The following is a 14331-nucleotide window of genomic DNA, read 5'->3' as shown; positions in this document are numbered from 1 at the left end:
AAAGTACAAAGTAACTAAAAGTAACTAAAGTACAAAAGTAACTAAGAGTACAAAGTAACTAAAAAGTAACTAAAAGTACCAAAGTAACTCAAAAGTAACTAAAGGTACAAAGTAACTAAAAGTAACAGAAGAGTAACTAATGTACAAAGTAACTAAAAGTACAGAAGTAACTAAAAGTAACTAAAAGTACAAAAGTAACTAAAAGTACAAAAGTAACTAAAAGTACCAAAGTAACTAAAAAGTAACTAAAAGTACAAAAGTAACTAAAAGTACAAAAGTAACTAAAAGTACGAAAGTCGTCCGTCTGTCTGTCCGGATTTATTTATTTTTTGGGACGGACAGACGGACAGATTTTATTTTTTTTATTTTTTTCGTCCGTCTGTCCGTATTTGAAAATTTTTTTGGGACGGACGGGCGGATTTTATTCATTTTTTTCGTCCGTCTGTCCGTCCGTTTTTTTTTTTGGACGGACAGACAGATTTATTTTAAATTAAAAAAATGTAAATACAAAAGTAACTAAAGTACAAAAGTAACTAAAAAGTAACTAGAAGTACAAAGTAACTAAAGTACAAAAGTAACTAAAGTAACTAAAAGTACCAAGTAACTAAAAGTAACTAAAGATTACAAAGTAACTAAAGTACAAAGTAACTAAAAAGTAACTAAAGTACAAGTAGCTAAGTACAAAGTAACTAAAAGTACAAAGTAACTAAAAGTAGCGAAAGTACAAAGTAACTAAAGTATAAATGACTAAGTAAAGTACAAAGTAACTAAAAGTACAAGTAGCTAAGTGTGAAGTACAAAGTAACTAAAAATTACAAAAGTAACTAAAAAGAAGTGACTAAAGAAGTGCAAAGTAACTAAAAGTACAAAGTAACTAAAGAAGTGCAAAGTAACTAAAAAGTAACTAAAGAGTGCAAAGTAACTAAAGAGTAACAAAGTAAACTAAAAGTGACAGAAAGTACAAAGTAACTAAAAGTATAAAGTAACTAAAAGTGAAAAGTACAAAGTAACTAAAGTACAAAGTAACTAAAAGTGTGAAGAGTACAAAGTAATGAAAGTGCAAAATGACTAAAGTAACTAAAAGTACAAAGTGACTAAAGTGCAAAAATTAACTAAAAGTGCAAAGTAACTAAAAGTACAAAAGTAACTAAAGAAGTAACTAAAAATTGCAAAAGTAACTAAAAGTACAAAAGTAACTAAGAATTACAAAGTAACTAAAAGTACAAGTAACTAAAAAGTGACTAAAATTACGTGAAAAAGTAACTAAAGTGCAAAGTAACTAAAATTTAAAAGTAACTAAGATGCAAAGTGACTAAAGAAGCAAAGTGACTAAAAGTGACTAAAGAATTGCAAAGTAACTAAATTGCAAAGTACTTAAAGTAACTAAAAGTATAAGTAACTAAAGTAACTAAAAGTACTAAAGTAACTAAAAATCTGGATATGCGAAGTTACTTGCTTTAGTTACTTTTTGTGCTTTTAGTTACTTTTGGTTACTTTGTACTTTGGTACTGTACTTTTAGTTACTAGTTTGTGCTTTTGGTTACTTTGCTTTTAGTTACTTTTGTTACTTTGTACTTTCAGTTACTTTTGTGTTTTTTTATTTTTAGTTACTTTGTACAGTTACTTTTAGTTTCAGTTGCTGATTACTTTATACTTTTTAGTTACTTTTGTACTTTTTGGTGACTGAATACTTTGTACTTTTAGTTACTTTTGTACTTTTAGTTACTTTTAGTTACTTTGGTACTTTTAGTTACTTTTTAGTTACTTTTGTACTTTTAGTTACTTTTGTACTTTTAGTTACTTTTAGTTACTTTTGTACTTTTAGTTACTTTTAGTTACTTTTGTACTTTTTAATTACTTTGTACTTTGTTACAGTTACTTTGTACTTTTAGTTACTTTTGGTTTAGTTACTTTAGTTACTTTTTAGTTACTTTTATTACTGTTACTTTAGTTACTTGTACGTTACTTTTTAGTTACTTTTGTACTTTTAGTTACAGTTACATTTTTAGTTACTTTTTAGTTACTTTTTAGTTACTTTTGTACTTTTAGTTACTTTTTAGTTACTTTGTGCTTTTCGTTACTTTTTAGTTACTTTTGTACTTTTAGTTACTTTTGTACTTTTAGTTACTTTTAGTTACTTTTGTACTTTTAGTTACTTTTTAGTTACTTTTGTACTTTTAGTTACTTTTTAGTTACTTTTGTACTTTTAGTTACTTTTGTACTTTTAGTTACTTTTAAGTTACTTTTGTACTTTTAGTTACTTTTGTACTTTTAGTTACTTTTAGTTACTTTTGTACTTTTAGTTACTTTTGTACTTTTAGTTACTTTTAGTTACTTTTGTACTTTTAGTTACTTTTAGTTACTTTTGTACTTTTAGTTACTTTTTAGTTACTTTTGTACTTTTAGTTACTTTTTAGTTACTTTTGTACTTTTAGTTACTTTTGTACTTTTAGTTACTTTTTAGTTACTTTTGTATTTTTAGTTACTTTTGTACTTTTAGTTACTTTTGTATTTTAATTTTTTTAATTTAAAAAAAATCTGTCTGTCCGTCCCAAAAAATTTTTCAAATACGGACAGACGGACGAAAAAAATTAAAAAAATTAAATCTGTCCGTCTGTCCATCCCAAAAAATAAATAAATCCGGACAGACAGACGACTTTCGTACTTTTAGTTACTTTTGTACTTTTAGTTACTTTTGTACTTTTAGTTACTTTTTAGTTACTTTGGTACTTTTAGTTACTTTTTAGTTACTTTGGTACTTTTAGTTACTTTTTAGTTACTTTGGTACTTTTAGTTACTTTTTAGTTACTTTTGTACTTTTAGTTACTTTTGTACTTTTAGTTACTTTTTAGTTACTTTTGTACTTTTAGTTACTTTGGTACTTTTAGTTACTTTTTAGTTACTTTTGTACTTTTAGTTACTTTTTAGTTACTTTGGTACTTTTAGTTACTTTTTAGTTACTTTTGTACTTTTAGTTACTTTTGTACTTTTAGTTACTTTTTAGTTACTTTTGTACTTTTAGTTACTTTTGTACTTTTAGTTACTTTTTAGTTACTTTTGTACTTTTAGTTACTTTTAGTTACTTTTGTACTTTTAGTTACTTTTGTACTTTTAGTTACTTTTAAGTTACTTTTGTACTTTTAGTTACTTTTGAACTTTTAGTTACTTTTAGTTACTTTTGTACTTTTAGTTACTTTTTAGTTAGTACTTTTAGTTACTTTTAGTTACTTTTGTACTTTTAGTTACTTTTGTACTTTTAGTTACTTTTAGTTACTTTTGTACTTTTAGTTACTTTTTAGTTACTTTTGTACTTTTAGTTACTTTTGTACTTTTAGTTACTTAAGTTACTTTTGTACTTTTAGTTACTTTTGTACTTTTAGTTACTTTTAGTTACTTTTGTACTTTTAGTTACTTTTACTTTTAGTTACTTTTAGTTACTTTTAGTTACTTTTGTACTTTTAGTTACTTTTAGTTACTGTACTTTTAGTTACTTTTTGATTACTTTATACTTTTAGTTACTTTTGTACTTTTAGTTACTTTTAGTTACTTTTGTACTTTTAGTTACTTTTGTACTTTTAGTTACTTTTTAGTTACTTTTGTACTTTTAGTTACTTTTTAGTTACTTTTGTATTTTTAGTTACTTTTGTACTTTTAGTTACTTTTTAGTTACTTTTGTACTTTTAGTTACTTTTGTACTTTTAGTTACTTTTGTACTTTTGTACTTTTAGTTGCTTTTTAGTTACTTTTGTACTTTTAGTTACTTTTAGTTACTTTGTTGCTTTTAGTTACTTTTTAGTTACTTTTGTACTTTTAGTTACTTTTACTTTTTAGTTACTTTTGTACTTTTAGTTACTTTTAGTTACTTTTGTACTTTTAGTTACTTTTTAGTTACTTTTGTACTTTTAGTTACTTTTTAGTTACTTTTGTACTTTTAGTTACTTTTGAACTTTTAGTTACTTTTTAGTTACTTTTGTACTTTTAGTTACTTTTTAGTTACTTTGGTACTTTTAGTTACTTTTTAGTTACTTTTGTACTTTTAGTTACTTTTTAGTTACTTTTGTACTTTTAGTTACTTTTTAGTTACTTTTGTACTTTTAGTTACTTTTGTACTTTTAGTTACTTTTTAGTTACTTTTGTACTTTTAGTTACTTTTTAGTTACTTTTGTACTTTTAGTTACTTTTTAGTTACTTTTGTACTTTTAGTTACTTTTGTACTTTTAGTTACTTTTAGTTACTTTTGTACTTTTAGTTACTTTTTAGTTACTTTTGTACTTTTAGTTACTTTTAGTTACTTTTGTACTTTTAGTTACTTTTGTACTTTTAGTTACTTTTAGTTACTTTTGTACTTTTAGTTACTTTTGTACTTTTAGTTACTTTTTAGTTACTTTAGTACTTTTAGTTACTTTTGTACTTTTAGCTACTTTTAGTTACTTTTGTACTTTTAGTTACTTTTTAGTTACTTTTGTACTTTTAGTTACTTTTGTACTTTTGTACTTTTAGTTACTTTTAGTTACTTTTGTACTTTTAGTTACTTTTGTACTTTTAGTTACTTTTTAGTTACTTTTGTACTTTTAGTTACTTTTGTACTTTTAGTTACTTTTGTTTTTTAATTTTTAATTTTACTTTTAGTTACTTTTGTACTTTTAGTTACTTTTGTACTTTTAGTTACTTTTTAGTTACTTTGTTACTTTTAGTTACTTTTAGTTACTTTGGTACTTTTAGTTACTTTTTAGTTACTTTGGTACTTTTAGTTACTTTTAGTTACTTTTGTACTTTTAGTTACTTTTGTACTATTTTTAGTTACTTTTGTACTTTTAGTTACTTTTGTACTTTTAGTTACTTTTATTACTTTTGTACTTTTAGTTACTTTTTAGTTACTTTGGTACTTTTAGTTACTTTTTAGTTACTTTTGTACTTTTAGTTACTTTTGTACTTTTAGTTACTTTTTAGTTACTTTTGTACTTTTAGTTACTTTTGTACTTTTCGTTACTTTTTAGTTACTTTTGTACTTTTAGTTACTTTTTAGTTACTTTTGTACTTTTAGTTACTTTTGTACTTTTAGTTACTTTTAAGTTACTTTTGTACTTTTAGTTACTTTTGAACTTTTAGTTACTTTTTAGTTACTTTTGTACTTTTCGTTACTTTTTAGTTACTTTGGTACTTTTAGTTACTTTTTAGTTACTTTTGTACTTTTAGTTACTTTTGTACTTTTAGTTACTTTTTAGTTACTTTTGTACTTTTAGTTACTTTAGTTACTTTTGTACTTTTAGTTACTTTTGTACTTTTAGTTACTTTTAGTTACTTTTGTACTTTTAGTTACTTTTGTACTTTTAGTTACTTTTAGTTACTTTTGTTCTTTTAGTTACTTTTGTACTTTTAGTTACTTTTAGTTACTTTTAGTTACTTTGTACTTTAGTTACTTTTGTACTTTTAGTTACTTTTAGTTACTTTTGTACTTTTAGTTACTTTTAGTTACTTTGGTACTTTTAGTTACTTTTGTACTTTTAGTTACTTTTGTTACTTTTGTACTTTTAGTTACTTTTAGTTACTTTTGTACTTTTAGTTACTTTGTACTTTTAGTTACTTTTTAGTTACTTTTGTACTTTTAGTTACTTTTAGTTACTTTTGTATTTTTAGTTACTTTTGTACTTTTAGTTACTTTTGTACTTTTAGTTACTTTTTATTACTTTTGTACTTTTCGTTACTTTTGTTACTTTTGTATTTTTAGTTACTTTTGTACTTTTAGTTACTTTTGTATTTTAATTTTAATTTAATTACTTTCGTACTTTTAGTTACTTTTGTACTTTTAGTTACTTTTAGTTACTTTTGTACTTTTAGTTACTTTTAGTTACTTTGGTACTTTTAGTTACTTTTAATTACTTTTGTACTTTTAGTTACTTTTATTAGTTACTTTTAGTTACTTTTAGTTACTTTGTACTTTTATTACTTTTAGTTACTTTTGTACTTTTAGTTACTTTTGTACTTTTAGTTACTTTTTAGTTACTTTTGTACTTTTAGTTACTTTTGTACTTTTCGTTACTTTTTAGTTACTTTTATTGCTTTAGTTACTTTTAGTTACTTTTGTACTTTTAGTTACTTTTGTACTTTTGATTACTTTTAGTTACTTTTAGTTACTTTTGAACTTTTAGTTACTTTTAGTTACTTTTGTACTTTCGTTACTTTTAGTTACTCTGTTACTTTTAGTTACTTTTTAGTTACTTTTGTACTTTTAGTTACTTTTGTACTTTTAGTTACTTTTTAGTTACTTTTGTACTTTTAGTTACTTTTTAGTTACTTTTGTACTTTTAGTTACTTTTGTACTTTTAGTTACTTTTTAGTTACTTTTGTACTTTTAGTTACTTTTGTACTTTTAGTTACTTTTTAGTTACTTTTGTACTTTTAGTTACTTTTGTACTTTTAGTTACTTTTTAGTTACTTTTGTACTTTTAGTTACTTTTAGTTACTTTTGTACTTTTAGTTACTTTTTAGTTACTTTTGTACTTTTAGTTACTTTTGTACTTTTAGTTACTTTTAAGTTATTTTGTACTTTTAGTTACTTTTTACTTTAGTTACTTTTAGTTACTTTTGTACTTTTAGTTACTTTTAGTTACTTTTGTATTTTTAGTTACTTTTGTACTTTTAGTTACTTTTGTATTTTAATTTTTAATTTAAATCTGTCTGTCCGTCATAAAGGACAGACTAAAAAAATTAAATCGCCGTCTGTCCATCCCAATCGGACAGACGGACGACTTCGTACTTTTAGTTACTTTTGTACTTTTAGTTACTTTTAGTTACTTTTGTACTTTTAGTTACTTTTTAGTTACTTTTGTACTTTTAGTTACTTTTTAGTTACTTTTGTACTTTTAGTTACTTTTGTACTTTTAGTTACTTTTTAGTTACTTTTGTACTTTTAGTTACTTTTGTACTTTTAGTTACTTTTTAGTTACTTTTGTACTTTTAGTTACTTTTTAGTTACTTTTGTACTTTTAGTTACTTTTTAGTTACTTTTGTACTTTTAGTTACTTTTGTACTTTTAGTTACTTTTTAGTTACTTTTGTACTTTTAGTTACTTTTGTACTTTTAGTTACTTTTAGTTACTTTTGTACTTTTAGTTACTTTTGTACTTTTAGTTACTTTTGTACTTTTAGTTACTTTTTAGTTACTTTTGTACTTTTAGTTACTTTTTGGTACTTTTATTCTTTTAGTTACTTTTGAACTTTTAGTTACTTTTAGTTACTTTTGTACTTTTAGTTACTTTTTAGTTACTTTGGTACTTTTAGTTACTTTTGTACTTTTAGTTACTTTTGTACTTTTAGTTACTTTTTAGTTACTTTTGTACTTTTAGTTACTTTTGTACTTTTAGTTACTTTTAAGTTACTTTTGTACTTTTAGTTACTTTTGAACTTTTAGTTACTTTTTAGTTACTTTTGTACTTTTCGTTACTTTTTAGTTACTTTGGTACTTTTAGTTACTTTTGTACTTTTAGTTACTTTTTAGTTACTTTTGTACTTTTAGTTACTTTTGTACTTTTAGTTACTTTTTAGTTACTTTTGTACTTTTAGTTACTTTTGTACTTTTAGTTACTTTTAGTTACTTTTGTAATTTTAGTTACTTTTGTACTTTTAGTTACTTTTAGTTACTTTTGTACTTTTAGTTATTTAGTTACTTTTTAGTTACTTTTGTACTTTTAGTTACTTTTAGTTACTTTTCTACTTTTAGTTACTTTTAGTTACTTTTTGCTTTTCGTTACTTTTAGTTACTTTTGTACTTTTAGTTACTTTTGTACTTTTAGTTACTTTTAAGTTACTTGTGCTTTTAGTTACTTTTGTATTTTAGTTACTTTTTAGTTACTTTTGTACTTTTAGTTACTTTTGTACTTTTAGTTACTTTTAGTTACTTTGGTACTTTTAGTTACTTTTAGTTACTTTTGTACTTTTAGTTACTTTTAGTTACTTTTGTACTTTTCGTTACTTTTTAGTTACTTTTGTATTTTTAGTTACTTTTGTACTTTTAGTTACTTTTGTATTTTAATTTTTTTAATTTAAAAAAAATCTGTCTGTCCGTCCCAAAAAAAAAAAAACGTGACGTGACGTAGTTACGTTACGTTACGTTACGTTACTTAGTTATGTTACTTAGTTACTGTACGTTACTGTACGTTACTGTACGTTACTGTACTTACTTATGTTACTTAGTTACGTTACGTTACTTTACTTACTTTTCATAACTTTTCGTTGCTTTTCGTTATTTTCCGTTAATTAGTCACGTGACGTTACGTTACGTAGTTATGTTACGTTACTTAGTTATGTTACTTAGTTACGTTACGTTCATTTTCGTTATTTTTCGTTGCTTTTCGTTACTTAGTCACGTGACGTGACGTGACGTAGTTACGTTACGTAGTTACGTTACGTTACTTAGTTATGTTACTTAGTTACTGTACGTTACTGTACGTTACGTTACGTTACTTAGTTATGTTACTTAGTAACGTTACGTTACTTTACTTACTTTTCATTACTTTTCGTTGCTTTTCGTTATTTTCCGTTAATTAGTCGCGTGACGTTACGTTACGTTACGTTACGTAGTTCGTTACGTTACTTAGTTATGTTACTTAGTTACGTTACGTTACGTTACGTTACTTTTCGTTGCTTTTCATTACTTAGTCACGTGGCGTGACGTGACGTGGCGTGACGTGACGTGACGTGACGTGACGTGACGTAGTTACGTTACGTAGTTACGTTACGTAGTTACGTTACGTTACTTAGTTATGTTACTTTTTGTTACGTTACTTTTTGTTATTTTTCGTTGCTTTTCGTTACTTAGTCACGTGACGTTACGTTACTTAGTTACTTAGTTACTTTCCGTTACTTTCCGTTACTTAGTTACTTTTCGTAACTTTTCGTAACTTTTCGTAACTTTTCGTAACTTTACGTTACTTTTCGTACCTTTTCGTTACGTTACTGTACGTTACTTAGTTATGTTACTTAGTTACGTTACGTTACGTTACGTTACGTTACGTGCGTTGCGTTACGTTACTTTGGATACGTTATAGTTACTACGTCGTTACTTAGTTACTTTACTTCGTTACGTTACGTTGCGTTCGTTACGTTACGTTACGGTGCGTTGCGTTCGTTGCGTTACGTTGCGTTGCGTTACGTTCGTTACTTTACGCTACTTTCGTTACTTTTAGTTACTTTTGGTAGCAGCTTCGATGCGCCTTTACTTTGCCTTTCGTTACGTTCGTTGCTTGGTTACGTCCGTTCGCGTTGCGTTATAGTGACATTACCTGGTTACGTTGCTTGGATGCGTTGCAGTTGCGTGACGTTACGTGGCGTTGCGTTCGTTACTTGGATTGCGTTGCGTTCACGTTACTTTGTTACTGTACGTTACTGTACGTTACTGTACGTTACATTACTTAGTTATGTTACTTAGTTACGTTACGTTACGTTACGTTTCGTTATTTTTCGTTGCTTTTCGTTGCTTTTCGTTGCTTTTCGTTACTTAGTCACGCGTGGCTGTGACGTGGCGGTAACGTTACGTTACGTTGCGTTACGTTACGTTGCGTTACGTTACGTTGCGTTGCGTTGCGTTGCGTTACTTTACGTTACTTTTCGTTACTTTTAATTACTTTTGGTAACGCTACGTTACGTTACTTTACTTTACTTTACTGCGTTCGTTCGTTACTTAGTTACGTCACGTTACGTTACGTTACTTAGTGACATTACTTAGTTACGTTACTTAGTTACGTTACTTAGTTACGTGTCGTGCATTGGCGTTGCGTTCGTTACTTAGTTGCGTTACGTTCGCGTTCTTTGTTACTGTGCGTTGCAATGCGTTACTGTGCGTTACGTTACTTAGTTATGTTACTTAGTTACGTTACGTTATGTTACTTTTCGTTATTTTTCGTTGCTTTTCGTTGCTTTTCGTTGCTTTTCGTTACTTAGTCACGTGGCGTGGCGTGGCGGCGTGGCGTGGCGTGACGTGGCGTGGATTCGTTGCATAGTTGCGTTAAATGATTCATTCACGTTGCCAGTTATGTTGCTTAGGTTTGCGTTGCTGTGCGTTCACGTTGCGGTTACGTTGCGGTTCTGCGTTACTTGGTTACGTTGCCGGTGCCTCGTGGTTCGTTGCGTGGTTATGTTACTTAGTTACTGTACGTTACTGTACGTTACGTTACTTTTTGTTACGTTACTTTTCGTTATTTTTCGTTACTTTTCGTTACTTTTCGTTACTTAGTTACTTTTCGTTACTTAGTTACTTTTCGTAACTTTTCGTAACTTTACGTTACTTTTCGTAACTTTTCGTACCTTTTCGTACCTTTTCGTTACGTTACTGTACGTTACTTAGTTATGTTACTTAGTTACGTTACAGTGAACTCACGTTCACGTTAATTTGTTAAATCATCATCGTATCAGGCCAGCATGAAATACCAGGAGCGGGCGAATGTGTGTGTGTGTGTGTGTGTGTTTGTGTGTGTGCCCCCAGACAGCGCACACACACACAGGCCCCGGGGCTCCGCCCCCACTCATTCGCTCAGAGACACACACACAGTGAGATCAGAGCTCGTTCACGTGAAGCAGCCGGTCAGCGACAAACAAGACACAGTGTTCAAAAACCAAGTTGAAAAGAAAGTACGATGAAGCCTATCCTGCTCTTGGGTTCACAGTGAATGAAGGAGGACATGAGGTGCAAACTCTATGAGACCCAACAAATTAAGAAGACACTTAGAAACATTACACCCCAGTCACATGCATGTGTTCTTTTTGGTTGAGCTTTATCATCGTTGTAACAAAGTGATTATAATTTAATTTATTTTTTCTCTATTTTTGAAAAAGTACAGACTGATGGAGGAATGTAGTGATAAATGTCACCAAAAGTACTTCAATTAAGTTGAATTTAAGCAAAGTTATTGCACTATTCTTTGAAAAAAGTGGCAAATGTCACAAAAAGTTGTTTGAAAAAGGTTTTTTATTTGCACATCAGAAATTCCTGAAAGTAATGTGAATTTAATGTTCATGTGTATTTTATGTAAATACACATGTTAAACTTGGCTCATTTTGTCATAATTTTGTTGGGGCAGGGGAGCGGGTGGGGCATGAAAAATATTCTAGCTCCAAAGTGGGGCATGACAGAAAAAGTTTGAGAACCACTGATCTATATAGTAAATGTGAATAATAAACAGGAAGATTAACATCATATATACATTTTATTCTTTTGTCTTTGAGGTTGTAAGTCTATTGCAGACAATGAAACAATTCAGAAACTGTGCATGAGGTATAAAGAGATTTATAAAACTGACATCATCATCTTTAAAGGGGACATAGCATGCCCATTTTACCACAAGTTGATATGGTTCCTTGGGGTCTTAATGAAATGTCTGTAACATACTTTGGTCAAAATACCACAAGGATCATATAAAACAGCACCCTTTTTACCCTGTATAAAACAGCCCTCCACAGAGTGACCTGTTTTGAGTGCCTGTTCCTTTAAATGCTAATGAGCCAGCTCCCCCCTCCCCCTCTCCCCCATGATTTTAAACGATATAAATTACATATTTTATATGATATAAATTATCAAATATGCATCCCATACTTTGTATTCCCTTCTGTTGTCCTGGAGTTTTAATTTTCCCAATCACATAATTAAATGTCCCCCTCTGCCCATCCACTACAAGCACACAAGCAGACAGACAGAGAGAGAAAGAGAGAGGGGGCTATGACCATCATTTACCCCGAACCCCGACATTCAACGGGTACAACAACAAGCGGAGAAAGCAGAATCGCGGGCTGACCTTATATATACAGTCTATGGGGCTGACCAGCGGAGAAATGCACGTCCCGTGTGAACAGCCAGGCGGCTGCGTGCTGAGAAGCGGCGCTGCGCTGCCTCGCAGCGGCGCTTCCGCGTCCGGTGTACCCCGGCGTAACTACTGTAACCCGGCGTACAGTAGCGCTGAACACTGCGGAAGTCTTCCACACAGCTGGCAGTGTGGAAGACCGCTGTGAGGCAGCGCAGCGCCGTTCTCAAGCGCGCAGCCGCCTGGCTGTTCACACGGGACGAGCATTTCTCCGCGCTGGTCAGCCCCATAGACTGTATATATAAGGTCAGCCCGCGATTCTGCTTTCTCCGCTTGTTGTTGTACCCGTTGAATGTCGGGGTTCGGGGGTTACAGTAGCGCTGAACACTGCGGAAGTCTTCCACACTATAACTATAACAAAACGCGCAAGTGTTTTTTCCCCAGAGTTTTTGGGTTGGTAGACATGCCAGATACCCACATTAACCTGTAGAAGCACTAACAAAGTGGAATTTGCATGCTATGTCCCCTTTAATGTTCTTGGCAGTGTGCAGTTCAGGAAAGTGTCTGATAAAGCTCACAAACAAATAAACACCCTGTCTTCCTGGTTGGCCTGAGACAGATCCCAGTTTACCAGTTTTCTAGTTCAAGTTTACATTTCAAGACATTTTTGCTGGGAGCAGTTTCCATTTAAAAATCAATCTTTGGATGCAAAGAGTTTTTCACTTGAGCCCCTGCTCCCCAAAATGTCTGTGCACGGCCCTGAGGAAACCAGTGGGTACAGTAGGAGTCTTTGCTTAAGACATGAAGGGCAGTTATCTAATCTGTCATAATTCAATATTCACTTTCATGATGTGGTGTGAATGTACAATTCAAAGAAGTATAAAGATGTTATAATATCAAATCCAACCCACCAGACACAGTGGTGGTCCAGACGCTTGACGCAGGATCCACAGGTTCGACAGTGTCCGGCCCGCGGGGGTCGCATTGTTTTGCACACAGAGTATCTGCTCCACTTTTCCGTCAGGGCAGGAGGAGAGGAGGAGGAGGCCGCTGATTGGATGGATCCATTAAGATGTGTAGAGTCCTTGTTAACCTCCTCACTCTGGCTGTGATAAGAGGTGGTGTGAAACCCTGGGCCTCTCTTGGTGTGAATGAGAGATCCGATGGTAAGGATCATCCCAGCAGTCACAGTGCACAGCTGCAGATGGCTGACGTCCCCACGCGATAGAATCTCTGTGATGAAGAGGTAATACATGTAGGCCAGAGAGAACAGCGCCAGAGTAAGGAAGAAGAGGGTGCGTCTCCTCTTGCGGTGCGTGGCGTAGTAGTACCAGAGGACCAGGCTGGGCAGAGATGTCAGGATGATGATGCCCAGCAGGTAGTGCAGCGCTGCGGCCCGGAGCAGCAGAGGCAGCAGCACCAGGGCCGGGATCATGGAGATCTCCAGGTTGTCAATCAGGGCCCTGAGAACAGGAGAGTGACATCCGCTGTGAGGGGGTTTGTGTCTCAGCCACCTGCAGCGCACACATTCAGGCAAAGTTACAAACACTTGAAAATAAACTTAATAAAACTTAATTAGGAATGATACTAATACACTTTCATTGATCAAACTAATAAGATGATATGAGGAAAAATCACATGTTGTTTTCTTATTAGAAGGGTCAGACCCTGTAATTTTAATATTGTGCTTTGGTGTGATGTCCCACATGTTTGGTTTTAAATAAAATGTAAAAAGATAAATAAATGGATAAAATAAAATGAATTTATGATTAAATACATTGCAACATGAAGTTATGAAGTCTCAGAAGGATCTGGGGCCCTGGGACATTTCTTCACCCGGCCTGAAGTTTATTGTACTAAAGGAGGGATTCCAAAACCTTTGAGTCCTTGATGCAAAAATAACCGAGTCAGAGATATGTGATCCCCATTATCCCAAAGGATATTTTAGCTGAGCTTGTTCACAAAAAATCTCCCATGTGCAATGTTTCCTGTGGTGCTGTAAACTGACCTGCTGCAACTGATGCTATCACTCATCTGTCATAATCACCATGCATGGTTATTTACATGGTTTTATTCTAACAAGTACTTTTTTTAGCTTTTGGAACAATTATGGCTAAAATATGATATTGAGAATTGCATCTAAATTGTATTTGATGTCTGAAAATCACCTTGTGACCCTTTTGTGTCTCATTAAAGGTCATACTTCTTCTAACCTGTTAAAGGCCTCGTCCAGATCTTCACAGTCACAGCAGCATCCGTACTGGTAGATATCACACTCGCAGCAGCACATGGGATCATCTGGCTCCGGAGGCTTTAACTTCTCCCATTTCATTATGGCTTCCTGAAGTTCACAGGGCAACTTCGTTCTCTGGAGCGATGCACAAATGAACTACACCATTAAAACAAACTATTAGTGCAGGGAACATATCTATGGAAATGTACTGACAGAATCTATAACACAAAAACACACACACACGATCTATAACTTTGAAAAAAGCACATATATACATACATATCAACATATATATAGGAGCAATTAT

General features: G+C 31.3%; 1 protein-coding gene across 1 annotated transcript; it reads right to left on the bottom strand.

Moving 5' to 3' along the window:
* Positions 1-12451: 12451 nt before the first annotated feature.
* On the bottom strand, positions 12452-14123 carry LOC124851885 (palmitoyltransferase ZDHHC23-A-like). The gene is made up of 2 exons (XM_047339984.1): positions 14005-14123; positions 12452-13305 (listed from the first exon to the last, which is right to left on the bottom strand). Exons 1-2 carry the CDS (start codon positions 14121-14123, stop codon positions 12636-12638), a joined length of 789 nt encoding a protein of 262 aa, XP_047195940.1. The 3' UTR covers positions 12452-12635.
* Positions 14124-14331: the final 208 nt, after the last annotated feature.

This window comes from Hippoglossus stenolepis, chromosome 5 (assembly GCF_022539355.2).
Source record: "Hippoglossus stenolepis isolate QCI-W04-F060 chromosome 5, HSTE1.2, whole genome shotgun sequence".
In the NCBI taxonomy this organism is placed as follows: Eukaryota; Metazoa; Chordata; class Actinopteri; order Pleuronectiformes; family Pleuronectidae; genus Hippoglossus; species Hippoglossus stenolepis.
The sequence above is the reverse complement of the archived record's forward strand: the minus strand, read 5'-3'. Positions and strand labels throughout refer to the sequence as shown.

What these genes read in the sequence shown, in the direction of transcription:
- LOC124851885 (XM_047339984.1), bottom strand. Translation starts at nt 14,123, where the DNA reads ATGAAATGGGAGAAGTTAAAGCCTCCGGAGCCAGATGATCCCATGTGC. An exon ending in CTGGACGAGGCCTTTAACAG is followed by an intron (nt 13,306 to 14,004) that starts GTTAGAAGAAGT and finishes TGTGCGCTGCAG; the next exon opens with GTGGCTGAGACACAAACCCC.